Source organism: Littorina saxatilis, linkage group LG2, assembly GCF_037325665.1.
Source record: "Littorina saxatilis isolate snail1 linkage group LG2, US_GU_Lsax_2.0, whole genome shotgun sequence".
NCBI classification, from domain to species: domain Eukaryota; kingdom Metazoa; phylum Mollusca; class Gastropoda; order Littorinimorpha; family Littorinidae; genus Littorina; species Littorina saxatilis.
In genome coordinates, this window is record NC_090246.1 from 55,555,270 (window position 1) to 55,579,168 (window position 23,899).

General features: G+C 40.5%; 2 protein-coding genes across 6 annotated transcripts in view; both read left to right on the forward strand.

Moving 5' to 3' along the window:
- The first annotated feature begins 27 nt into the window (after nt 1-27).
- On the forward strand, nt 28-1,312 carry LOC138959298 (probable G-protein coupled receptor frpr-1). Its single transcript, XM_070330714.1, has one exon. It carries the CDS (start codon nt 120-122, stop codon nt 1,038-1,040), a length of 921 nt encoding a protein of 306 aa, XP_070186815.1. The 5' UTR covers nt 28-119; the 3' UTR covers nt 1,041-1,312.
- Nucleotides 1,313-7,329: 6,017 nt separating this feature from the next.
- The window catches only part of LOC138959301 (small G protein signaling modulator 3-like), a 57,115-nt gene continuing 40,545 nt past the window's right edge, over nt 7,330-23,899 (forward strand). For 2 of the 5 annotated variants that reach the window (XM_070330722.1, XM_070330720.1), the window contains exons 1-6: nt 13,199-13,373; nt 14,534-14,718; nt 15,792-15,858; nt 17,634-17,764; nt 20,822-21,016; nt 23,092-23,226. In XM_070330722.1, the coding sequence (XP_070186823.1) occupies nt 13,304-13,373; nt 14,534-14,718; nt 15,792-15,858; nt 17,634-17,764; nt 20,822-21,016; nt 23,092-23,226 (783 nt within the window). In that variant the 5' untranslated portion in view covers nt 13,199-13,303. Of the gene's footprint in view, nt 8,822-13,198; nt 13,374-14,533; nt 14,719-15,791; nt 15,859-17,633; nt 17,765-20,821; nt 21,017-23,091; nt 23,227-23,899 lie in introns of those variants that run through there. The other 3 variants (XM_070330717.1, XM_070330718.1, XM_070330719.1) reach the window with 3 other exon arrangements.

Sequence of the window (23,899 nt, forward strand, 5' to 3'; positions counted from 1 at the left end):
TGTTTTTGTTTTTGTAATAATTATGGATATGAAGAGTCTATTCCCTTTGATGTAAATCTGTATTTTAACTGAACTTTTTGTTGTTCTTGTCTTTCAGCGCACCGACGAACATTATAAACATGATAGTGTTCACCAAACTAAATCTCAAGGAGAGAATCAACTTATGTCTGTTCTGTCAGTCATTGGCAGACTTGGTATACATGGTAGAAAACTTCCTCCTATATGCAGACAGAGTTTATATTGAGATCATGGGTGCTGCGAGACGAGGTCCTCTCTTCAAGTTATTGTTGGACAACCACCTCAATGGATTCTACGGTTTCAACTCGGCGTCTGGTTTCATGACAACGGTGATAGCCTGCGAGAGGTGCTTCTGCGTAGTGAGTCCTCTTAAGTCTCAGAGTATCCTGAAAACAAAGTCTATGCTCGTTATCATCGTCGTAGCTTTTATCGTCATCGTCGGAGTCTTCTTCGTGGTGTGCACCCGTTGGAGTATTAAGTGTGTGTTCGACCCGAGGACGAACACATCTATGCCAGAAATCTACCCAGGCCAGTTTTATCTGCTCAACAAGCAGCTGATCGACACCCTGGATGGTTACGTGTACGGCATAATCCTTCCTGTGAGCTTTATCTTTCTCGTCTCCATTTCAACCATCATCACTGTCGTTCACCTCAGAAAGATGGCCTCCTGGCGCGAGCAATCTTCGACCGCAACTGCCGGAAGCGCGGCCATGATGGTGCGTGACGTCGCTCTAACCCGAATGCTGATTGGCTGTTCGATGTTGTTCATCGTGTGCAATATTCCTGTAGTGGTGTTCCGAGCTCTAATCGTGTTTGTGCCTGAGGTCAGCCTGGGAGGTCGATATCAGAACATGTTCACCTTCATGGTCAGTGTGACAGAGTTATTTGGCTATATCAACTCTTCCTGCAACTTCTTCATCTACTACAGCATGGGCACCAAATACAAGCAGGCGCTCAACGCGTTGTGCCTTTGCTGCAGAAGAAGAGACGGGACGAAGCCAAGGTCTACTGTGCAAGCTTAGATCGTTAGGTTGGTTAGAGTTTCTGTTAAGCGAAGTTTTAACTAGGAGTAGCAGTAGTTCTATTGGTCGCTCTGAAATTTACCTTGTAAACAATAATAAAAAATCCGGGTTTTCCTCCAAAGGTAGATGACCTCGGGTCTAATATGTTTGTAAATATATTTTTCTTCTCGTATTAGAGAGTTCACCACTTCAGATCTGCTAAATAGTTTATAAGTGAGCATTTCTCCGCTTGGACACAAACGCCAGCCTTGCTATACTTCCTGTCAAAATAAAAACATATTTTTCTACATTTATTCCGACTGTGTGTGTGTATTTATGTGAGTGTGTGTGTGTGTGTGTGTGTGTGTGTGTAACTGTGTGTGTGTGTGTGTGCGTGTGTGTATGTGTGTGTGTGTGCGTGTGCGTGTGTGTGTGTGTGTGTGTGTGTGTGTGTGCCTTCATCTGTATATCATGGAACTTTTAAGAGCACATTATTAAAACTGACACAATATTCACAATCTCACAGCACAAAGAAACAAATGAAAGCATCGGGTCCATTTAATTAACACACATTAAACAAGTATGTGTTTTTGAAGTAATATCATCTGTACATCGTTAAAGCATTAATGAGTACAGAATAATGACTTGACATGATAGTTAAATGTGAAACAAAAAGAAAATATAAGCATCAAATCCATTGATTCGAGGCTTCTCGTATTTTATGTCCACCTCATGAGTGTAAAACAAACAAGTCGCGTAAGGCGAAAATACAATATTTAGTCAAGTAGCTGTCGAACTCACAGAATGAAACTGAACGCAATGCCATTTTTCAGCAAGACCGTATACTCGTAGCATCGTCAGTCCACCGCTCATGGCAAAGGCAGTGAAATTGACAAGAAGAGCGGGGTAGTAGTTGCGCTAAGAAGGATAGCACGCTTTTCTGTACCTCTCTTTGTTTTAACTTTCTGAGCGTGTTTTTAATCCAAACATATCATATCTATATGTTTTTGGAATCAGGAACCGACAAGGAATAAGATGAAAGTGTTTTTAAATTGATTTCGACAATTTAATTTTGATAATAATTTTTATATATTTAATTTTCAGAGCTTGTTTTTAATCCAAATATAACATATTTATATGTTTTTGGAATCAGAAAATGATGGCGAATAAGATGAACGTAAATTTGGATCGTTTTATAAAATTTTTTTTTTTTATGCGCTTCGTTCAGTAATTATTTTCGAGATTTGCTCTATAAATCCCTTAGTGCACTGGGATTGTTTCAATAACGATATTGTCAGTACCGCCATAGAAAAAAGAAGATTCCAAATGCACATTTTGCAACGCGCATTTGAATAGGCATAACTGTGTGGTCAGGTCGTGTACACTGAGTAAAGATCTACTTTTGTGTGGGGTGTCTCAAGTGTGTCGTGCTTTCGTCACACGCATTTTAATTTCTGTTGGTAAATTCCAGTGTAGCGTTAATCTGAACAGTGATGATCTTTCAGAGAGAGCTCATTTGAACTCGGAGAAAGGACTTTGCTCTTCATTATTTGCGATTCAAACCTCCAGTTGAGCTTCGACGGATAGACTGTGCGGAGTGACTCCCCTTGAAATGACTCGAAGCGGGACTCGACTGTTCGCACATTTTCAAAACAAATGTGGCATATTTCTCGTGTTGTATCTTCACTCATCGGGGAGTCTGATACTAAAATATGAACGGTAAGAATGCTCTGAACCCTACACGTATTATATCCCCATCGTTTTTTCGTTCACATTTGCCCAACATGTTAATTTGCTGAGCGGGGTTTATGTCGTCTGCTAGGGCAATCAAACCACTGCATGCAGTCTGCACTGAGCCTGCATGCACGAAGCAGGCTGGTCTTATATATATGGTAAGAACGTTCTGAACCCTACACGTTTTCGATTACGATTGTTCTTGCCTTGAAATAATAATTCGGAAACCATTCATTTACTGAACTGATGCACGAGTACAGACTCATGCACACACACACACACACACACACACACACACACACACACACACACACACACACACACACACACACAAAAACACACACACACGCACAAACAGTAACACTAACACATGTGCACAAAATGAATCGAACCCGGATCACTTTGGCCATAGACTCTCTCGTGCTCTCTGTCTCTCTTTCACCGAGACCAAACACTGCATTGTAATTTCTTTGCCGAGACCATTTTCCCACCCGTTGTCTGGCTTGCACTGAAATCATGCTTTTCTCGTCACTGCGTGACGTGTTCGCCGCCCAAGTCTTCCCTTTAGTTCAGGCTGTTCGCAAAGCGACCAGCCTCCCACCGCAAAAACTCACACCGTTAAGAGTGGCTTTTGTGATTTATTTCGCATTTAGGTCCCAGCTAACATTATGAAGTTTTAATACGATCAATCGGACCTATTATCAAGTTAGTGTATCAACTTTTGAAAGAACTGCGCCCAGTAGTTTCCCAGCAATAAGCCGTTAAGTCGAGACAGACACACACACACACATTTAAAGTCTGTTGGACCCTAGTACTGCGTCTTATATATGGTAAGAACGTTCTGAGCCTTACACGTTTTCGATTACGATTGTTCTTGCCTTGAAATAATAATTCGGAAACCATTCATTTACTGAACTGATGTAGTCGTATTTCTGTGTAGTCTGCTACAGAGTCGATCGAGTCAGTCTTCCAAACTGGTCTAGCTGGTACGTTATCGGAATAACACTTGTGTTTTCTGTTAGCCGCTGGGAATTGTATACTAACTCATCATTTGGTAATGTGGATGATAAGCTACATGCCACTAACACGGCATATGAGAAGAATCTATGCAAGTCGGTGAAAATTGGATGAAACACAGCGACTTCTATTTTTAGATCACTGGCACTGGCACAGGCACATGCAATCTGTCAGAAAAGACCCACTTCTGCTTTAATTGAGAAGCAGGGAATTTATGGTCATTTGGTATTGTGGAGAATATAAGCTACATGTCATTAATTAATTCTGAGGATGAGAGCACAGTCTCGCTTAGGCAAAGGGCGGAAGAATACGCTCTGTGGAAAAGTTAGCGCACTCCAAGAGTGCGCTAACAGTTTTAGCGCATCGCCATTAGCCAATCAACTGGTTCACATCAGTCATGTGACACCAGTACTTACTGACAATTATTATTATTATTATTATTATTATTATTATTATTATTATTATTATTATTATTATTATTATCATTACAGTAACATTCTAAATAAAGCTTGTCTAAGCCAGATATGACTTAAAGGTACCGTTCTTCTCGCGTGTGTTATCTAACACATGTACCACCACAGGTCTGTCCAGAATTTTACACGTGAAAAGATGCTCCTTCCATTTGGACTCATCCAAATACTCAACAGTCTGACTGCTTCTTGCGAAGAATGGCACTTGTTTGGTAACATTTATTTAGTAAATAAAACATGTAACTCTGCGAAATTAATTCAGCAAAACATGTTTATATTTTTACCGGCGGTATAGCCAGGCTGTAGATTAGTTGTATGTGTCACCGGCACGGTTGGTAAGGCGTCCGCCCCTTGATCGGGAGGTCGTGGGTTCGAACCCTGGCCGGGTCATACCTAAGACTTTAAAAAAATTGGCAATCCAGTGGCTGCTCCGCCTGGCGTCTGGCATTATGGGGTTAGTGCTAGGACTGGTTGGTCCGGTGTCAGAATAATGTGACTGGGTGAGACATGAAGCCTGTGCTGCGACTTCTGTCTTGCGCACGTTATATGTCAAAGCAGCACCGCCCTCATACGGCCCTTCGTGGTCGGCTGGGCGTTAAGCAAACAAACAAACAAACAAACAAAAGTTGTATGTGTCCAAGTGGATGTATGCTTATATCACGTGTAAACTATTTAGCAGAACTGAGGTGGTGAGAACATGCTCTCTAACACAAGAAGGAACATATCTGTACAAACATATTAGACCTTTAAGGGTAGAGTTTTGTTTCTTTGGAAGCTTTTCACTTTTATTTTAAAGGTCCTCGATACAAAAAACTTAGAAGCGTTTTTGTCGTATAAAGAAACATTTGAAGGACTTATGGGTCAGAATTGACATTTTCTGGCAACTTTTTAGGGTAAAATATGTATATACTGGGACACATAAGATTCATCTTCCAGAATAATAATGATAGAACTTTGAAGTGTGTTTTATTTCACTCTAAACAGGCCCCTCAATCTAGTAACATAGCAACTTTTTCATATTTATGAACAGATTTTGTTCCCGGGGTAGATATCAAAGGCACATAATAAATTTCGGAAAAAGCCAATTTTTGTACTTTGACAGAACTTTTAACAATTTTCCCAAAACAAATCATAGAAAGTCTCCCTGTTACTAGGTAGAGACATCATTTCTGATGATAATTTAAAAACAAGAACGCTGAGGCGTGATTAACCTTTCAGTCAAGCGAGTGCCCGCTACAATACGCCCTTTTTCCTTTCGCCTTCTAAACACACACACACACACACACACACACACACACACACACACACACACACACACACACACACACACACACACACACACACACACACACACACACACACACACACAATTATTCGGCCAATAAGCCTAATCCACACAGGAATAATAATTATAAAACACGATTGCCAGATGTTTATAATAGAGGGTTTTTCGTATCGCAAAGTAACAATTGTAAAAATGTCTTTTCAGTTCCGAATAAAAAAACCAGTCGCGTAAGGCGAAAATACAACATTTAGTCAAGTAGCTGTCGAACTCACAGAATGAAACGGAACGCAATGCAATTTTTCAGCAAGACCGTATACTCGTAGCATCGTCAGTCCACCGCTCATGGCAAAGGCAGTGAAATTGACAAGAAGAGCGGTTTAGTAGTTGCGCTGAGAAGGATAGCACGCTTTTCTGTACCTCTCTTCGTTTTAACTTCCTGAGCGTGTTTTTAATCCAAAAATATCATATCTATATGTTTTTGGAATCAGGAACCGACAGGGAATAAGATGAAAGTGTTTTTAAATTGATTTCGACAATTTAATTTTGATAATAATTTTTAGATTTTTAATTTTCAGAGCTTGTTTTTAATCTAAATATAACATATTTATATGGTTTTGGAATGAGAAAATGAGGGAGAATGAGATAAACGTAAATTTGGATCGTTTTACAAAAAAAGTTTTTTTTTACAATTAATGACCAAAGTCATTAATTAATTTTTAAGCCACCAAGCTGAAATGCAATACCGAAGTCCGGGCTTCGTCGAAGACTACTTGACGAAAATTTCAACCAATTTGGTTGAAAAATGAGAGCGTGACAGAGCCGCCTCAACTTTCACGAAAAGCCGGATATGACGTCATCAAAGACATTTATAAAAAAAAAACGAAACAAACGTTCGGGGATATCAATGCCAGGAACTCTCATGGAAAATTTCATAAAGATCGGTCCAGTAGTTTAGTCTGAATCGCTCTACACACACGCACGCACGCACACACACACACACACACACACAGACATACACCACGACCCTCGTCTCGATTCCCCCCTCGATGTTAAAACATTTAGTCATAACTTGACTAAATGTAAAAAGAAACAAAAAAAGCACATGACGAAGATTCAAAATTGTAACACAGATCGAATAAAAAAAAAAGGGCAAGAAAGTTAATAATCATACTGAAAAAGCGAGGATTGACGCAAACTACGCAAAGTTTTAAGTGAATAAAAGCAAAAGCAACGGCTTTATAAAATCCCTGTCTGTCTGCCGGCCTCTCTGCCTGCCTGCCCGTCCGTATGTCTGTTTGTCTGTCTACACAAAAATGTCTATGATACAATTATTTTTTTTTAAATCTAGCAATAATTTAAGACAACATCATCATTAGCACCAGTTCTTGACATGTTGATTGACAGGATTATTACTGAATAAACAACTGTGTGTGTGTGTGTGTGTGTGTGTGTGTGTGTGTGTGTGTGTGTGTGTGTAGTGTGTGTGTGTAGTGTAGTGTGTGTGTGTGTGTGTGCGTGCGTGCGTGCGTGCGTGCGTGCGTGCGTGCGTGCGTGCGTGTGTGTGTGTGTGAGTGTGTGTGTGTGTGTACGCGCGCGCGCGTATGTGTTTCTCGTCTTCAGCTTCACGTCCTTGGCGATCGATTTTTACCGACAAACACCAATCAATATATCGGAGTGCACATGACTGTCCAAAATCAATGGCATTCACGATATACGTCCATCTCATAATAAGAACAGATGGTACACCGTTTGTAGCTGTGTACACACTATGGTGGTGTATCAAACTTAATCACCTCCACAACCAAACCTAGCCTACCACTACGCACCAGCCGGCGACACAGCCGCCTCTAAAACAAAACGGCCGGACGCAACACATGATTGTAACTGAGTGGAAGTCGCTTTGCCATCACGATCTATCGTGGCTGTCCTCCTGTGATCTTTCGTTGTGCTTGGCTGTAGTGTTTTATGTTCATGCAGGAGAGAATACGTCTGCTTTGTGCGGTCTTGCAACACCGGCAAGGGATTTTGATTCGGACATTCTAGTCAAAAACTCTCCGTCTTCCAAATCCGACGTGAAAATTCAATCTCACACACAGAGAAAACAACACGAACAACAACAACAACAGCAGCAACAGTTTGGCCGACAGACAGTTTTATATCAAAGCAGGATGTGACCCGATTACATTTTTCGCAGTCAAGCTGTCGTGGGACATGGATCAGTGAGACTCAACGCTATGTGCATGTACTGCCAGTATAATTATGTCAGCTGTTTCCAAGGTTTCACATCAATCAGCTATGAGGCAACAGACTGCATTACATTGGCGCAACACATAATGATTTACCCCGGACTGCTTTTTACATGTGTAGTTTCAGGAAGAAGAATTAGGAGTAAGTAAGTAAATAAGTAAGTAGGAGATTCAGAATCCGTCCGGTCATACACGTAAAATTCCACTCGTGCAAAAACACGAGTGTATGTGGGAGAGTCTAAGCCCATGAACGAAGAAGAAGAAGAAGAAGAATCCGTCATTAAACGATTAAGTTGCACGTCCTTTTTTCCCCAAGACCGAAACCCAAGAATTCAGCACTACTGCGGCCAAATCATTCATGTTCCGATGCCCCCTGTTGTAAGGAAGTACATAAAACTGATGTAACACATCTCTCATTTACTAAGTGAGGTCCAAATAATCCTCCTATCTCGACTGAAGAGAAAACTATGAACTTGAAGAAGAGAGGCTGAGTATACGTAGAAGCAGGCTGCGCATCAGTCTTCACATAACATACGACCAGAAGGTGTATACATATCCCTTATTCACCAGGTGGCGTCCAAATAACCCGCCTACCTAAAGGGGGAAAAACACGCTAACGAGGGAGAGACTGGTGGGCAAAAACAGGCTGTGCAGCAATCAGTTTTCACTTACCAAACGTCATCCATCCGAAATAATTACAAGTCCCTATGATTGTCACGTTCTACCAGCACAAGCAGCGACACAGGCGGTACTCGGTCCCTGTCCTGGGCTCGGAACCCGCTTTCTCTCCTGCCTCCCCTTTCGAGCATCCCCCTCCCCCTGTCCTCCTCCCCACCTCCTCCGGCGGAGGCGGAATTGCAGTTGCTCCGAAAAGCAGAAGTGATTGGAAGAAACGCAAGATGGCGGTGTTGTGTGGACATCTGAAGCGACGTCATCAGCAGACGCACAACCCCGTGAAGCAGGCCGACCATCACCATTACGACTCGGACTCGGATTCGGATTTCTACTATTTCTACCCCCACAAAGTCAAGGACAGAGCCGCTGCTGCAGGTTAGTACGGTACATTCAGGATGGTATTATCACGTTGTCATTCGTTCTGTTAATGATAATGAATGTTGAGGTTTCTTCTAAATTTTAATCGTGCATGGGGTCGACTTTCCATGCAGCATATTAAGTGCGCAAATCATAAGACACAAACACATTCAGGGATGGTATTATCATGTTGTCTTTTGTTCTGTTAATGACAATGGTTTTCTTCTAACTTTTAACCGTGCATGGGGCCGACGTTCCATGCAGCATAACACGTACACAAATCTAATGACAACGTAACGTCCGTCAATATGACATCCTCATTATTATTAAGGGACTGGGCGAGAAGTACACATATTTACTGGGGCTTTCCCCTCCTTGAGATCCCCCGAAGCTGAAAAAAATCCTTAATTTGGATATTTTAAAATTAGCTTTTCGTTTGTTTTAGAAAAAAAGCATATTCAAGCGGCGGGTCCCATCCTTAGTAAATAACAGTCAGTTCAAGTCAGCAATGATGACAGTAATTGTCAGCCAAATGTCAACATGCCGAGGGCTCTCATGCAATTGGAGGCTGGTGGTTCTGCCACATTCCCTGCTGGTGGTCCATGTTGATAAGATCTGATAAACAAAGGGAAGCAGTAAGCGCTCTAAACACATATAATGTGATAGAGTAACTGAGTGAGAGTTATTCCGAACCAGTCTCCTGGCACCTGCGAGAATAACAAGCATTGACATGAACAAGCGATTTTCATCCGCAATGTTGTGTGTGTGTGTGGTCCATGTTGTTGTGTTTTCAATAAGCACCTCAGGCTGTTTCTAAGACAGCCAACATGTAAAATGAAATAAAAACAAGTCGCGTAAGGCGAAATTACTACATTTAGTGAAGCTGTGGAACTCACAGAATGAAACTGAACGCACTGCATTTTTTCACAATGACCGTAGTCCGCCGCTTGTGCATAACGGAGTGAAACTGACGAGCCTGTTCAGCGCGGTAGTGGTTTCGCTGTGTTGCATAGCACGCTTTTCTGTACCTCTCTTCCTTTTAACTTTCTGAGCGTGTTTTTAATCCAAACATATCTTATCTATATGTTTTTGGAATCAGGAACCGACACGGAATAAGATGAAATTGTTTTTAAATCGATTTCGGAAATTTAATTTTGATCATAATTTTTATATTTTTAATTTTCAGAACTTGTTTTTAATCCAAATATAACATATTTATATGTTTTGGGAATCAGTAAATTATCTAAAATAAGATGAACGTAAATTTGGATCGTTTTATATAAATAAAAAAAATATTACAATTTTCAGATTTTTAATGACCAAAGTCATTAATTAATTTTTAAGCCACCAAGCTGAAATGTAATACCGAAGTCCGGCCTTCGTCGAAGATTGCTTTACACACATTTCAATCAATTTTATTGAAAAATGAGGGTGTGACAGTGCCGCCTCAACTTTTACAAAAAAACGGATATGACGTCATCAAAAGTATTTATCGAAAAAAAATTAAAAAAACGTCCGGGGATATCATTCCCAGAAACTCTCATGTCAAATTTCATAAAGATCGGTCCAGTAGTTTGGTCTGAATCGCTCTACACACACACACGCACAACACACACACACACACACACATACACACACACACACACACACACACACACACACACACACACACACACACACACACCACGAACCTCGTCTCGATTCCCCCTCCATGTTAAAACATTTAGTCAAAACTTGTTGACTAAATGTAACAACAATAAAGGTTATTTATTTAAACGTAGAATTACTATAGACAAAGCAAAAATTTCTACGGTACGTCGACCAAGACAGTGGTCTGTGTCGTGCAGTCGGACGGACATAGGAAATGAAATAACTTTATCAGCTCGGAAAGCGTTCAGTTGATTCTTCGACATCAAGATCAGTCAAGTAAAGCAAACCTTGCCATGTGCGCAACGTACTCTGAGGTGTTTTTCTTCTTCGCGGGTTAAGTTAGGGGAAGGTTGCCTGATATGGACCACGTTTTGTTTCTTGCTGATAACTAGCTTGTTTTTTTGCGTAGACTGAGTTTCATTTTTGTGTTTGGTAGTCCTTCTCTCTTATGTTAACCGTTAGGCCGAATTAGAGTGAATTGAATTAGCTCTGATAGCCATTCAGCAAAAACTAAATACAGAAAAATTCCCAAATGGTCCATATTAGGAGCCTGGGCGCCTAATATGTACCAGTGAAGGGGCCTTCACGAATCATTGTAACAAGCCCCTTATACTTCAAAATAACATGATACAACTTAGTGTGCAAGTCCGACTAATTCAAACATGCTTTAGATGTATCTGTTTCGGGTTGATGAAAACATTATTTGAAGCACAACGGGAAGCTACAGAAACTTATCAATAACTTGCAGAGTGAAAATAAATGAAATTATCAACTTCCACAAAAAGAAGACTATTTGTTATATGTGTTTGAAAGCTCAAGGGCTAGTTACGGGTTGTTTTCAGTAAGCTCCCTAATGAATTGAGGAAATTAGCCGTTAGCTTTTAGTTTCTTCGATTTGTTGAAGGTGGTCCATATATGGCAACATACACGTACTTTGAGATGTTGCTATTGTGTTTTTGTTTACGGTAGAAACTCGGGGTAAACACTGCTAAAATGTAACAAATACAGTCTTAGCTGTCATATAAAGCAATTTTTGTGTGAAAACAGCTTTGGCGGTGGACAGAAACTAGTTCGTTTTAGGCGTCAAATTTAAAGTGAACGCTGCCAAAAGTGCAAAAAAGAGAAACAGCCTAATGGTTTTGAGGTTTGTCGGTTTCTGAAACTGTTTTGACATGTGCAAGTTATCCAGAGATGGTGAATACAGCGAATGAAAGTAGTTTGAGCGCTCCAGCACCGCAGTTAGTTAAATTTGTCAGAGCAGGAGGTGGTTAATATTAGGCAGTGGTCCATATAAGGCAACCTTCCCCAACACTGAACTGGTCGGAAAACCAGTGTCCGCATTGTCAGAGACCTCCAAAAGCATGACAGGGTGCACAGAAAATGATCGTCTAAAGTATAATATTGCCTCACGTCGTGCATTACAGTGTCTGATTAAAATTCAGGCCTGACTAGCATTGGTGCTTGTGCCGGCGATTATTAGATAAAGATGATTGTAATCTCATTACATGTCAATAATGATGTTAAAAGAAGAAAAAAAGACACAAAATCCTGTACCATTTGGCGTTAGTATAGTAGCCTGGTCGGTCACTGCAAAGTGTCTTCGTGTGCCGCCGCCGCGGGCCAGGGCTAACTAGTTTTATGAACGTGCGTCATCCTCTACCATTTCTCAGCTTGAAAAGAATGTGTAAAGAACTGATGTGCCTGCCAATGACGGACGGTTGTCTAAAAACGGAAAGAAAACAAAATATGAACACGCCCGTGAACTAGAATTGGTGAAGTTCAGACGAAACACCGTACAGCGCAGACTACCATGCTTCAGTCGACCATAGTAGTCGTCCAGTGGACGATACCTTCCGCCTGTGAGTCGACCCTGTATGATCAAAATGATTTGTGGGACTCCAGTGGCAAGCGTGTCGTATTATGTCGCCACAGACGATTTCCCCGGGTATTGTCGCCGTGGCCGAACTAAAGCAATAACATGCAGCCGGATTAAGACATATTTTGATTAACAACAACAACAACACCAACAACAACAACAACAAATTGAAACTGAGCCCGCGTATCAGTCAGTCAGTGTTGTAACGCGGCACTCGCTGAATGTTATCGACTGAGTATTCTTTGATTGAGCATGTGTTTTCGTCTTCAAACCTGAGATGATTCTGAGCTTGTGTCTGACGACAACATAACACTGTTGCGCTCACACACACACACACACACACACACACACACTTTCAAAGAGGGAATGACTGAACAAACATTACCGTGGTGTTCTTGCTAGACGGTGATTTACTGTTATCGGTCACTCAATGGAGGGGAGGCTACTCCGTGTTAAACGACGTTTTGCTATTTGTTGCTTTCAATCTTAAGATTAAAATTGCTTTTTTGGCAAAATATCATAATAGTTACGGGTTTTCAAAAGACGATTTTGTTTTCTTGATATTGTCCTAGTAATTTATGCTTAGAAGAGGGCTGAGCATTTAAATAATAATGATTGCCCCCATTGACGTAAACACGACACATTACGTCAAATCACATCGCGATGCAAATCGTAAGAAAAAGTCCTGCATATTGACAGTGGTTAGTCAAGGGTTTGCAAATTTACGAATGAAAAAATGTCAGAGAATGTTATTTTTTAAAGTTTTCTCCGCGCAAAGGCTACAATAACAGAAAACCTTGTATTTTTACAAAGAGTACCTGCTCTTTCTTCCGGCCGCGCGGAAGAATTCAATTATGTTCCCTCATTGACATGCTCTCCGTCTTGTGGCAATGTTTGTGACGATAGAGTGATCGATGATATTGAAAATATTTACAATTTTCGATCAGCATCAGTCACCGAGCGTTTGAAACAACATGGAGCTTGCAAGGTCAATGTTTGGAAGCAGTCGAAGTCTTGATGGATACAGTAGTAAAGCAACAGTTGGTGAGTAAATGACGGAAGTTGCTACCATTTCAACGTTGCAGACGAAATTTGTCTTTGCCACATCAGTGAAAATGGGTTTCTGCTTCTTCGTGTGATTAGGACCAAGAAATGATAAGGCAGCGAAATTCAGAAATTGATTATTTCATTTTTCTGTTAAGATTGGTTCCGATTTAAGTTAATGTGATATTATTTTTGTGTTTGTCAATCGTATTTCATCATCGATTACTGTTTTGATACACTGCAAAACAAATTAGAAAGAAAAATATGTCAGTTTTAATCGGTACACAGACAATTTTAGAAAGGCACACAGAGCCGTTTACTCAGGAGAGATTTGAATCTATAGCTAACTCGGTCTCTCAATCTCATGTGTACATACATTTATTATAAGTGCACAGGGCCGGACCAAATGAGTTGTAAGGGGGGGGGGGGGGGGGGGGGTTCCTCCTTTTTTGGGGGGGCAAATCAGCGAAGTGGCGAAGCCACAAGCGCGCGCCTGCTTCATGCTCCCCCGGAAAATTTTTGAAAAACGGTTAAAATCTGTGCAATCTGGTGCATTCTGGGCCTTGTTTTGAGGGTTAAGAGCAGCATTGTTTTGGTGCTAAAAAGAAAAACACTCAAAGCAAGGTACATGCTTTTTCCAGGGGTGGGGTTCCGGAACCCCTGGAACCCCCCCCTGGGTCCGGCCCTGGTGCAGAATGCAGTTATATATAATATTATAATTTAATACTGATTTAGTGATTATATCTGCAGTAGCATCTAAACAAAAGAGATAGATTGATGCTCGAATTGAACCGCATAACTGACTATTTGTGTTACTGTAATTATAACTGACGCTTTGTGCATTTGTGTTACTCAACTTACTGTAATTGTTCTGTTAGGTTGCTACAATGTATAGTTTTGTTTACTTATAACTAAGCTGCCATTGTCACATTAAACCCTGAAAATTACCCACAAGTTGAGTGGAATATTCCATTAATTCATACTCCGTTAGGGGGCATGCTTCTGAAAACCATGTCACCATGTGCTTGGGATAGATATGTCCCAACACTATTTGGTTGAGCGGTTTATGTAATTCTGAATTGACTCAATCCTGTACTCACAGGCTGATCCCAGCAGTACAGTATAATTATTGAAAGCAACATGGACTCTTTATCTTTCAGCTGAAACACTGTCAGAGGATGAGGATGATGATATCATAATGTCCACCTCTGGAGAAGGGGTGAGCATCACAGCCATGCCCTCTGCAAAAAGTGCTACCAACTTCACACCAACACCTGGAGGGCCCTTCTCAGCCCTCACACCTTCCATGTGGCCACAGGACATCATCTCCAGAATCAACCACCCTGTAAGTCATTTGTTTACAGTCTTATCTGTAGTTTGATTTTTTTCTGAATCAACCGGCCTGTAATTAATTAATCTGTAGTCTGACATTTTTAGAAAAAAAGTGGTCTGTGTGTCATCATGAGGTTTTTACTTTTAGGTAGACTGCATTTATATGGTGGTCTACTCGAATTAAAGATTAAAAGGGCTCTTGACTTTGAACTCTCTGCTCAGGTAAATGTAGATTTTGCAATAAGAAGCGAGAGAAAATCTTTGTGCAGCAATTTCCCTGTTAAACCCTGAAGCCTTTTTGAGTCACTTGAGAAAAAGTGACTCTATGTAATCGGTCAGTGTTAGTCTGTCCGGCCGGCCGTAGACACCACCTTAACGTTGGACTTTTCTCGGAAACTATCAAAGCGATCGGGCTCATATTTTGTTTAGTCGTGACCTCCAATGACCTCTACACTTTAACGATGGTTTCGTTGACCTTTGACCTTTTTCAAGGTCACAGGTCAGCGTCAAAGGAAAAATTAGACATTTTATATCTTTGACAAAGTTCATCGGATGTGATTGAAACTTTGTAGGATTATTCTTTACATCAAAGTATTTACATCTGTAGCCTTTTACGAACGTTATCAGAAAAACAAGGGAGATAACTAGCCTTTTCTGTTCGGCAACACACAACTTAACGTTGGGCTTTTCTCGGAAACTATAAAAGTGACCGGGCTCAAATTTTATGTGAACGTGACTCATTGTGTTGTGAATAGCAATTTCTTCCTGTCCATCTGATGCCTCATATAATATTCAGAACTGCGAAAGTGACTCGATCGAGCGTTTGCTCTTCTTGTTAGAAGTCATAATAATCAATATGGTAATGGTTTTAAATGTATCTGGATCTTCGATCAATTGTCAAGTGCACTAGCTGGTTTGGATTGTGTGTGCTTTTCAAGGGATTGACTTGAGGTAATGTTACAATTATACTCAAGAGTTTCATGATTTCATTTTGTAATTGTAACTGTTCTTGTGCATGAATTTAGGCTTCTTCTGGCTATTTCTAAGCGCATTAATACACATTTTGCTTGTTTTCTTTTGAAACAGCCAGAGGACCCAAATGGACAACTGGATTACAGATATGATGAATTTGGATTTAAGGTTGAAGAAGAAGGTGAGTTTAGCTGGAAAGAATTGGTAATGTTTGTGTAGCCTTTAAAAGCATATCAGCAGGTTGCACAGCTTCAAGTCTTAAAGTAAAAGCTTCTGGACATGGCTGCACCATTTTAACCAAAAAAGAGTGATTTGTGTAATAATAATAATACATAGCTTTTCCATAGCGTGAGTTCCAGCGATTGGCTCCAGGCGCTTTACAATTTCATTCTAAAACAAACGAGCAAACAGCAAGGAGTACTATAGCATGGTGAAGCTTGAAGCAGTGGTTTGCAATCGTTGTGACCAAGGAGAGAATATTATCGTCTTCATCATTTTTGAGTAGTTTGCCTTTACATTTGTAAATTGTAATTCTTGTTTTACTCAAATTACTGTCGCCATCATTTAATGCCACAATGGCTGTTATCTCATCTGTCATTTTTACATTTAGTCAAGTTTTGACAAAATGTTTTAACATAGAGGGAGAATCGAGACGAGGGTCATGGTGTATGTGTGTGTGTGTCTGTCTGTCTGTGTGTGTGTGTGTGTGTGTAGAGCGATTCAGACTAAACTACTGGACCGATCTTTACGAAATTTGACATGAGAGTTCCTGGGAATGATATCCCCGGCCATATTTTTTATTTTTTCGATAAATACCTTTGATGACGTCATATCCGGCTTTTTGTAAAAGTTGAGGCGGCACTGTCACTCACACCCTCATTTTTCAATCAAATTGATTGAAATTTTGGCAAAGCAATCTTCGACGAAGGCCGGACTTTGGTATTGCATTTCAGCTTGGTGGCTTAAAAAATAATTAATGAATGTGGTCATTAAAAATCAGAAACTTGTCATTGAAATTACTTTTTTATTAAACGATCCAAAAACAATTTCATCTTATTCTTCGTCATTTTTTTATTCCAAAAACCTATACATATGTTATATTTGGATTACAAACAAGCTCTGAAAATTAAAAATATGAAAATTATGATTAAAATTAATTTTCCGAAATCGATTTAAAAACAATTTCATCTTATTCCTTATCGGCCCCTGATTCAAAAAACATATAGATAAGATATGTTTGGATTAAAAACAAACTCAGTACGCCAAAAAGAATAGAGATACAGAAAAGCGTGTTATCCTGCTCAGCGCGACCATTACCGCCCAATTCTGGCTTGTCAATTTCACTGCCTTTGCCACGAGCGGTGGACTGACGAAACTACGAGTATGCGGTCTTGGTGAAATAATGCAGTGCATTCAGTTTCATTCTGTGAGTTCGACAGCTTGACTAAATGTTGTTATTTCGCCTTACGCGACTTGTTATAATTTATTGTGGTCATCTTTTGAGGTTTGACTGTGCTTCTTGATTTTACCTTCTTCTTCTTCTTCAGTGTTCCAGAATTTTCTGGTTACGTGTGAGCTCGTTTGCCCATTTGGGTTCCCCAAACTATACTCTGAGAGCATAGTCAGCTTCACTCGGCTTTCGTTGAGTAGGCATGCTGGGTATTTTCGTGTTTCCATAACCCACCAAACTCGGACATGGATTACAGGATCTTTTCCATGCGCACTTGGTCTTGTGCTTGCGTGTACACACGAAGGGGGTTAAGTCACTAGCAGGTCTGCACATAAGTTGACCTGGGAGATCGGAAAAATCTCTGCTCTTAACCAACCAGGCGGCAGCGACTGGGATTCGAACTCACGACCTCCCGATTAGGCGGACAAGGTCTTACGACCACTGCGCCGGTTTTTTACCATTATTCATTTATTGTCTTCATGATTTGCCTTGATCCTAATACACAGATGGCCCAGAAGAGAACTCAAGCAAACTGCTCAGCACACCTTTCATGGAGGATGCACAGCATCGCCTCAAGTGGACGGCTTACCTGGAGTTTACACACAACAACGAAGTGGGGGACCTCACGTGGGACAAGGTGTGTCTCAAATGCTCTAGCGCCTTCCATCTGAACAAAAGACAGCACCAGGTTGACATTTTAGACTGCACTTTGTTTGTCGGTGTTGGCGGTGGTGTAATATTTTCTGAAAGTTTCTGCTGTGCATGGTGTCAGAAACGTTCTTCAAGTTCAAGTACTCCATGGGAATGCATTGTGACGAAGGTCTGAAGACTTCTAGTTTTCTGATCTTGAGTCTCAATCTGGTTTTGTTTGTAAATCTTACAGGTTTCAAAACAGTATTTACAGTATTACTTTGCTATCGTCTTCTCTCACAACACCCTCCCACACACACACTCTCCTTTCTGTCATAACTTTAAGTAAGACATTTTTGCATAATCAGCAGTGCTTTGTTTAGAGCACTCATTAACAACTATCAGTACATTAGGACCAGAAGCACACCAGTCACAATAAAAAACATATTCCTTGGTCTGTTAGCGTAAACAAAGTCCCCCTGCTGTGGGAAGACACCTGTGCCAGATTGTCAATATAGTTAATGGCCTGCAGTGTTCGCTAACAACACGTTTTGGTTGAGGTCATTTGGGTTTGGCTTGACAAAAAACACACATGCTTTAGCGACCACTGTTAGCAATTGACAGCGAATCATGGCTCCGATGTGGGTATTTACGGGGGGAAAAAGTGTCAACACATGTCATACAAAAGGCACACTGCGTAACATACACATCAGAGATAGTTATTCTTCATGATCGCAGGTAAAAGCGATAGTCCTCACGTTTTGGTGTGCTAACTATGCCACACCGCTTCAATATCCTGACATAGCTTTTTCCGAACACCGTGTATTCCTTCTCTACGTTAAGGAATTGATGAGCAGATTAAAAGTCTAAAACAAAACCTGTGTATAACTACTACATATTAGTATTACTCTTGTTTATCTCAGTATTAATCTGTCTTTGCACGTTTGATTTAAAGTCTGTTTTCTGGGGTTGTGCTCTTGCACTGATTATGTTCTCTTGGGTTTTGTTTTCTGTTTGTTTTCACTTAATTTCGGGCTTGTGATCTTTGGTTTCCTCATCTAGTGGCATATTTTCAATCTGAAAAAGGGATTTAACATAAATTAACAATTGTACTACATATTAAAGCACATATGCGTATATGCATGAAGATGTAAAGAACCACGTGGTGCGTGTTAGGACTGAACTATCTGAAATTCAGTTATACAGATCTATGCATACTTCTGTGTATATTGAAGTAATGACCACTTTAGGTCGGTCTCTTGGGTGGTTGTTTTAGATAGACAGGTTCAACTGTATATATATATTAAAAATTCTAGCTGTGTGCAGTCAGTCGAAGTAGAACTTGTACATGTAGATGTATTCATTCCTTCCTCATTGACGTGTCATTGCAATTCCTGAACAAATTAGTCACGACATGCATACATTACCCCCCGCGGGTTAGGGGGAAGAATTTACCCGATGCTCCCCAGCATGTCGTAAGAGCGGATTCTGTTTCTCTTTTTACCCTTGTTAAGTGTTTCTTGTATAGAATATAGTCAATTTTTGTAAAGATTTTAGTCAAGCAGTGTGTAAGAAATGTTAAGTCCTTTGTACTGGAAACTTGCATTCTCCCAGTAATGTAATACATTGTACTACGTTGCAAGCCCCTGGAGCAAATTTTTGATTACCGTATTTGACGGACTACAAGCCGCGACTTTAAAAAAAAAAAAAATCGCATTGCGGCTTATAAAAAGATGCGGCTAAAACGTTACCTAAACTTGAATAGCATTCACCTAATAGAAGTCGCCGCGGATTTTCATTTCGCTCGATTAGCGATTACCGGTACTTTATTAGCTCTCTACTCAAGACTCGGCGCTTTTCTCTTTCTTTCGCGAATCTTCGTTTGTCAACAAGTCGTCGTGACAAGATAGCGTACAGAGAAACACCGGATGTATCAGGATCTTGCGTGCGCGAGATTTCGTTTTTTTGTGTCTCGCGATAGTTGGAGGAGCGAGAGCCGCCATGTTGTGTTTTCGTCTGCTCGAAATGTGCGCAAAAGTCATAAATCATTTTAAAAAAGCTTATTCCGAGCGGGACTACATGTGTGTGTTGGTTACAAATTGTGTGTGTGATATTTTTCTTCAAACTTTTTCACTTTTCTTCTTTGTTTCACTTGTTTATTCTCGGAGCCGATTTCGCCAAATACCGTACTTTCGATTGCCTGGTTGTTTTGATTGATTGACACGATCTGATTATATTTTTTTCGACGGCGGCTAATATAGTGACGCGGCCTATACGTGGCTCGTCCCAATTTTTTTGTTAAAAATCGGGGGTGCGGCTTATAAAACGGTGCGTCTTGTAATCCGTCAAATACGGTAGTGCTTTTGTGAACAAGAAACAATTGACAAGTGGCTCTATCCCATCTCCCCCCTTTCCCCGTCGCGATATAACCTTCGTGGTTGAAAACGACGTTAAACACCAAATAAAGAAAGAAATGCATACATTTTGTTTGGAAGAGACGGATGTTATGTAATTGTGGAAATGATATGAAGTCTAACAAGTAAATAAGGATTCTCAGAGTGTTCTTTGGAAGTTGGTTTTCTTTGATGAAAGCATGTTTAATCAAATGAGTAAAGGGGTTTAAGCCTTCTGCACACTAGATTAGATTGAACAAGATTTATTCATAGCTACTGCCCAGCTTACAGGCATTGAACTGGCAATGGTTAATAAAACAAGCAGCCTATTTCTTAAATTAGATGCTGCTTTTTGTTTTACTTTTTAAGGGATAGTTATCTGCACTGCTAAGAGAAGTAGCCCGAGGAAGATAATGGAGTTATTAATTAGATGTGTTAGATGAGGTTCATCCTGTCTGTCTTCTTTCGCTGTATTTACGAGCTAGGTGTTGAAGAAAGACTTGTGACATTTGGCTGCTTCTCTCTGTGTTAGGTCTTGGCATCATGCGAGTGCAGTTCTTGCAATGGTATATTCACGTTTGTTTATGCAATGTGTCCAAACCACAAGTACCATAGATTTCCTTGTGCAGCTATAAGAGACAAATTTGACTGGCTTGTTTTATGCTATGTAGGTTGAGCCTCGGTTGCCACGCTCTGAGAAGCTGCGAGGCATGGCAAGGGAGGGAATCCCTCACTCACTGCGCCCTCACATGTGGATGCGTCTCTCTGGAGCTTATGAAAAGAAAATCAAGTCTGATCTGTCTTACAAAGATGTTGTCAAAGCCAGTTCCAACGATCATCTTATGACATCAAAACAGATTGAAAAGGTCAGTGGGATGAGAGAGTGCGATAACGAGTTGTTTCGTACAATTATGAGTGCTAGATAAGCAATTGCCTCAACCATTGCATATCGTCACGCTCATAAGAAAAATACCTATCTCAGTGTTAGGCATTTCTGGAGTGAAACTACAGGGGAAGCTACTGGAAGGGTATCTATTATGTGTTAGAGAGTACAAACTCTCAGACCATCGGAAACCATTGCCAAGGTAATGTAAGCAAAACTGCCGATCTCGTTTCTTGAGTTAGGCACTTTTTCTTTTTGATACAGGAAGACTTGTTTTGAGAATGTGAAGGTATGCAAAATCTCTTTGTGGGTTGTTATGCAGTTTTGCTGATTGAAAATGTTGCTGTCAGCTCTTTATCTCACGTTTATCCCGTGGTAACAGCTCCAGATAGGCAGTTTGCAACTTATAACTAAAATGAGATAGGCACTAGATTGTTCAAAAACCGAATAAAGTTTTTTGCGTTTTTCTCAAAACATCAAAAAATAACATAGGCAGTTATCTTATGAGCGTGACGATATTTGACATGAGTGGAATGTTTGTCTGAGTGGAGATACGAAATTAGGAGAAATAAGCACAATCGGAGTGTGGCTGACATCACACTGTTCATAGCTGCCAACCCTCCCGAATTTTTCAGGAGTCTCCCGATGTTTGAAATCCGTCACGAAATCCCGAAATTTTTTCGATTTTGATGAAACCGGTGAAAAGACGCTCTGGTTAACCAAGACCAGCCAAGTCGATGTGTGCATGTACGGAAAATAAGTTGTGCTGCTTTCCGGTTTTGGTCTTCTAAAAGATGCCCCCAAAAACAACAGCAAACAAGTCGCGTAAGGCGAAATTGCTACATTTAGTCAAGCTGTGGAACTCACAGAATGAAACTGAACGCACTGCATTTTTTCACAATGACCGTAGTCCGCCGGTCGTGCAAAAGGCAGTGAAATTGATGAGCCTGTTTAGCGCGGAAGTGGTTGCGCTGTGCTGCATAGCACGCTTTTCTGTACCTCTCTTCGTTTTAACTTTCTGAGCGTGTTTTTAATCCAAACATATCATATCTATATGTTTTTTTGGAATCAGGAACCGACAAGGAATAAGATGAAATTGTTTTTAAATCGATTTCAGAAATTTTATTTTAATCATAATTTTTATATTTTTAATATTCAGAGCTTGTTTTTAATCCGAATATAACATATTTATATGTTTTTGGAATCAGAAAATGATGAAGAATAAGATGAACGTAATTTTGGATCATTTTATACAAAACTATTTTTAATTACATTTTTCAGATTTTTAATGACCAAAGTCATTAATTGATTTTTAAGCCTCCAAGGTGAAATACAATACCAAAGTCCGGCCTTCGTCAAAGATTGCTTGCCCAAAATTTCAATCAATTTTATTGAAAAATGAGGGTGTGACAGTGCCGCCTCAACTTTTACAAAGAGCCGGATATGACGTCATCAAAGACATTTATCCAAAACAAAAAAAAACCATCTGGGAATACCATACCCAGGAACTCTCATGTAAAATTTCATAAAGATCGGTCCAGTAGTTTAATCTGAATCGCTCTACACACACACACAGACACACATACACCACGACCCTCGTCTCGATTCCCCCTCTATGTTAAAACATTTTGTCAAAACTGGACTAAATGTAAAAAGATTAAAATAAACAAAGGCTAAAGTGAGGTTTTTACTGCAGTATAAGACGAACTATGACTTTGTCGACAAGTCAGACAAGGGCCTTCTGCAGCCCCCGGACCCCCACAGGAATTTCATAGTCTCACGGTTGGCAGCCATGCACTGTTTCTGTTACTTCTTCTGCGTTCCTGTCGCTATGCTAGACAGTCAAGGTTGTTGTGAGGAATTCTGCACTTTGCCACAGGGAATCCATTTATGTTACAAGTGCCTGTCTGAAAAACACAGATTTTTTTAATTGCAGATAGTAAATCAGAACCGCATGTTGATTCAATTTTGTTTCAGTCTTCATGAAATTTAGTTTCATTCTTTGATTTCATTCTAAGTTTGAACTTCATATTCATTTATTTATTTGTAATTTTTCAGGATCTGTTGCGGACAATGCCAAGCAATGCCTGCTTTTGTAACATCACCAGTACAGGAATACCGCGTCTGAGGCGAATCTTGCGAGGCCTGGCATGGCTCTACCCTGATATTGGTTACTGCCAAGGCACAGGAGTGGTAAGAAATTTCCTTGAAAAAAATAATGCAAATAAATGCTGTGCAGGTTTTGGGGGTCAAATTTCTCTGATGATACAGATAACTAAGAGCTTGTAAACCCTTTGCCTCCTATGACATGGGAAGTAACTCCGTCAATTTCAAACTTTAAAAACGGTACGAAAGTAACCACTGCCAGTTTTACCGGCCCCCGTAGCGCAGTGGTTAGCGCATCGGGCTGCGGGCCGGGAGGTCGTGGGTTCGAATCCCATCAGGGTCATGTGGGTTTTTCGGGCTACGGTCGGCTCCTACCCAGAGTGGAAGTGCTATGGTTCCTATGGGAAGGCTGGGATCACACAGCCGAGTGTCATTCACTTAACGAATGCAACTTTGAGGGTGCTCAGGTTCTGTATACCTGACCAACACCGCAGGTGCGGCAGTTCTCGGGCCTGGTTGACGCCAGGATATATTATGACAGTAAGCGTAGAGTGCTGCCCTGTCACGTAGTCTCAAACCAAATTGGAAATCCAAAGCATCATCATTATAATCATCCTCATCTCATTAATCATCCAAAATATAAATTGTCCTTGCTCTTGTGGCCCTTCATGCCCTGAGCTCTCATGGTGACCTTGGTCTCAGTGTTCCTGTTCCATTCTTCCCTGAATAGTAGTTCTGCTGTCAGTTTTCAACGTGTGAC

What these genes read in the sequence shown, in the direction of transcription:
- LOC138959298 (XM_070330714.1), top strand. Translation starts at nt 120, where the DNA reads ATGATAGTGTTCACCAAACTAAATCTCAAGGAGAGAATCAACTTATGT.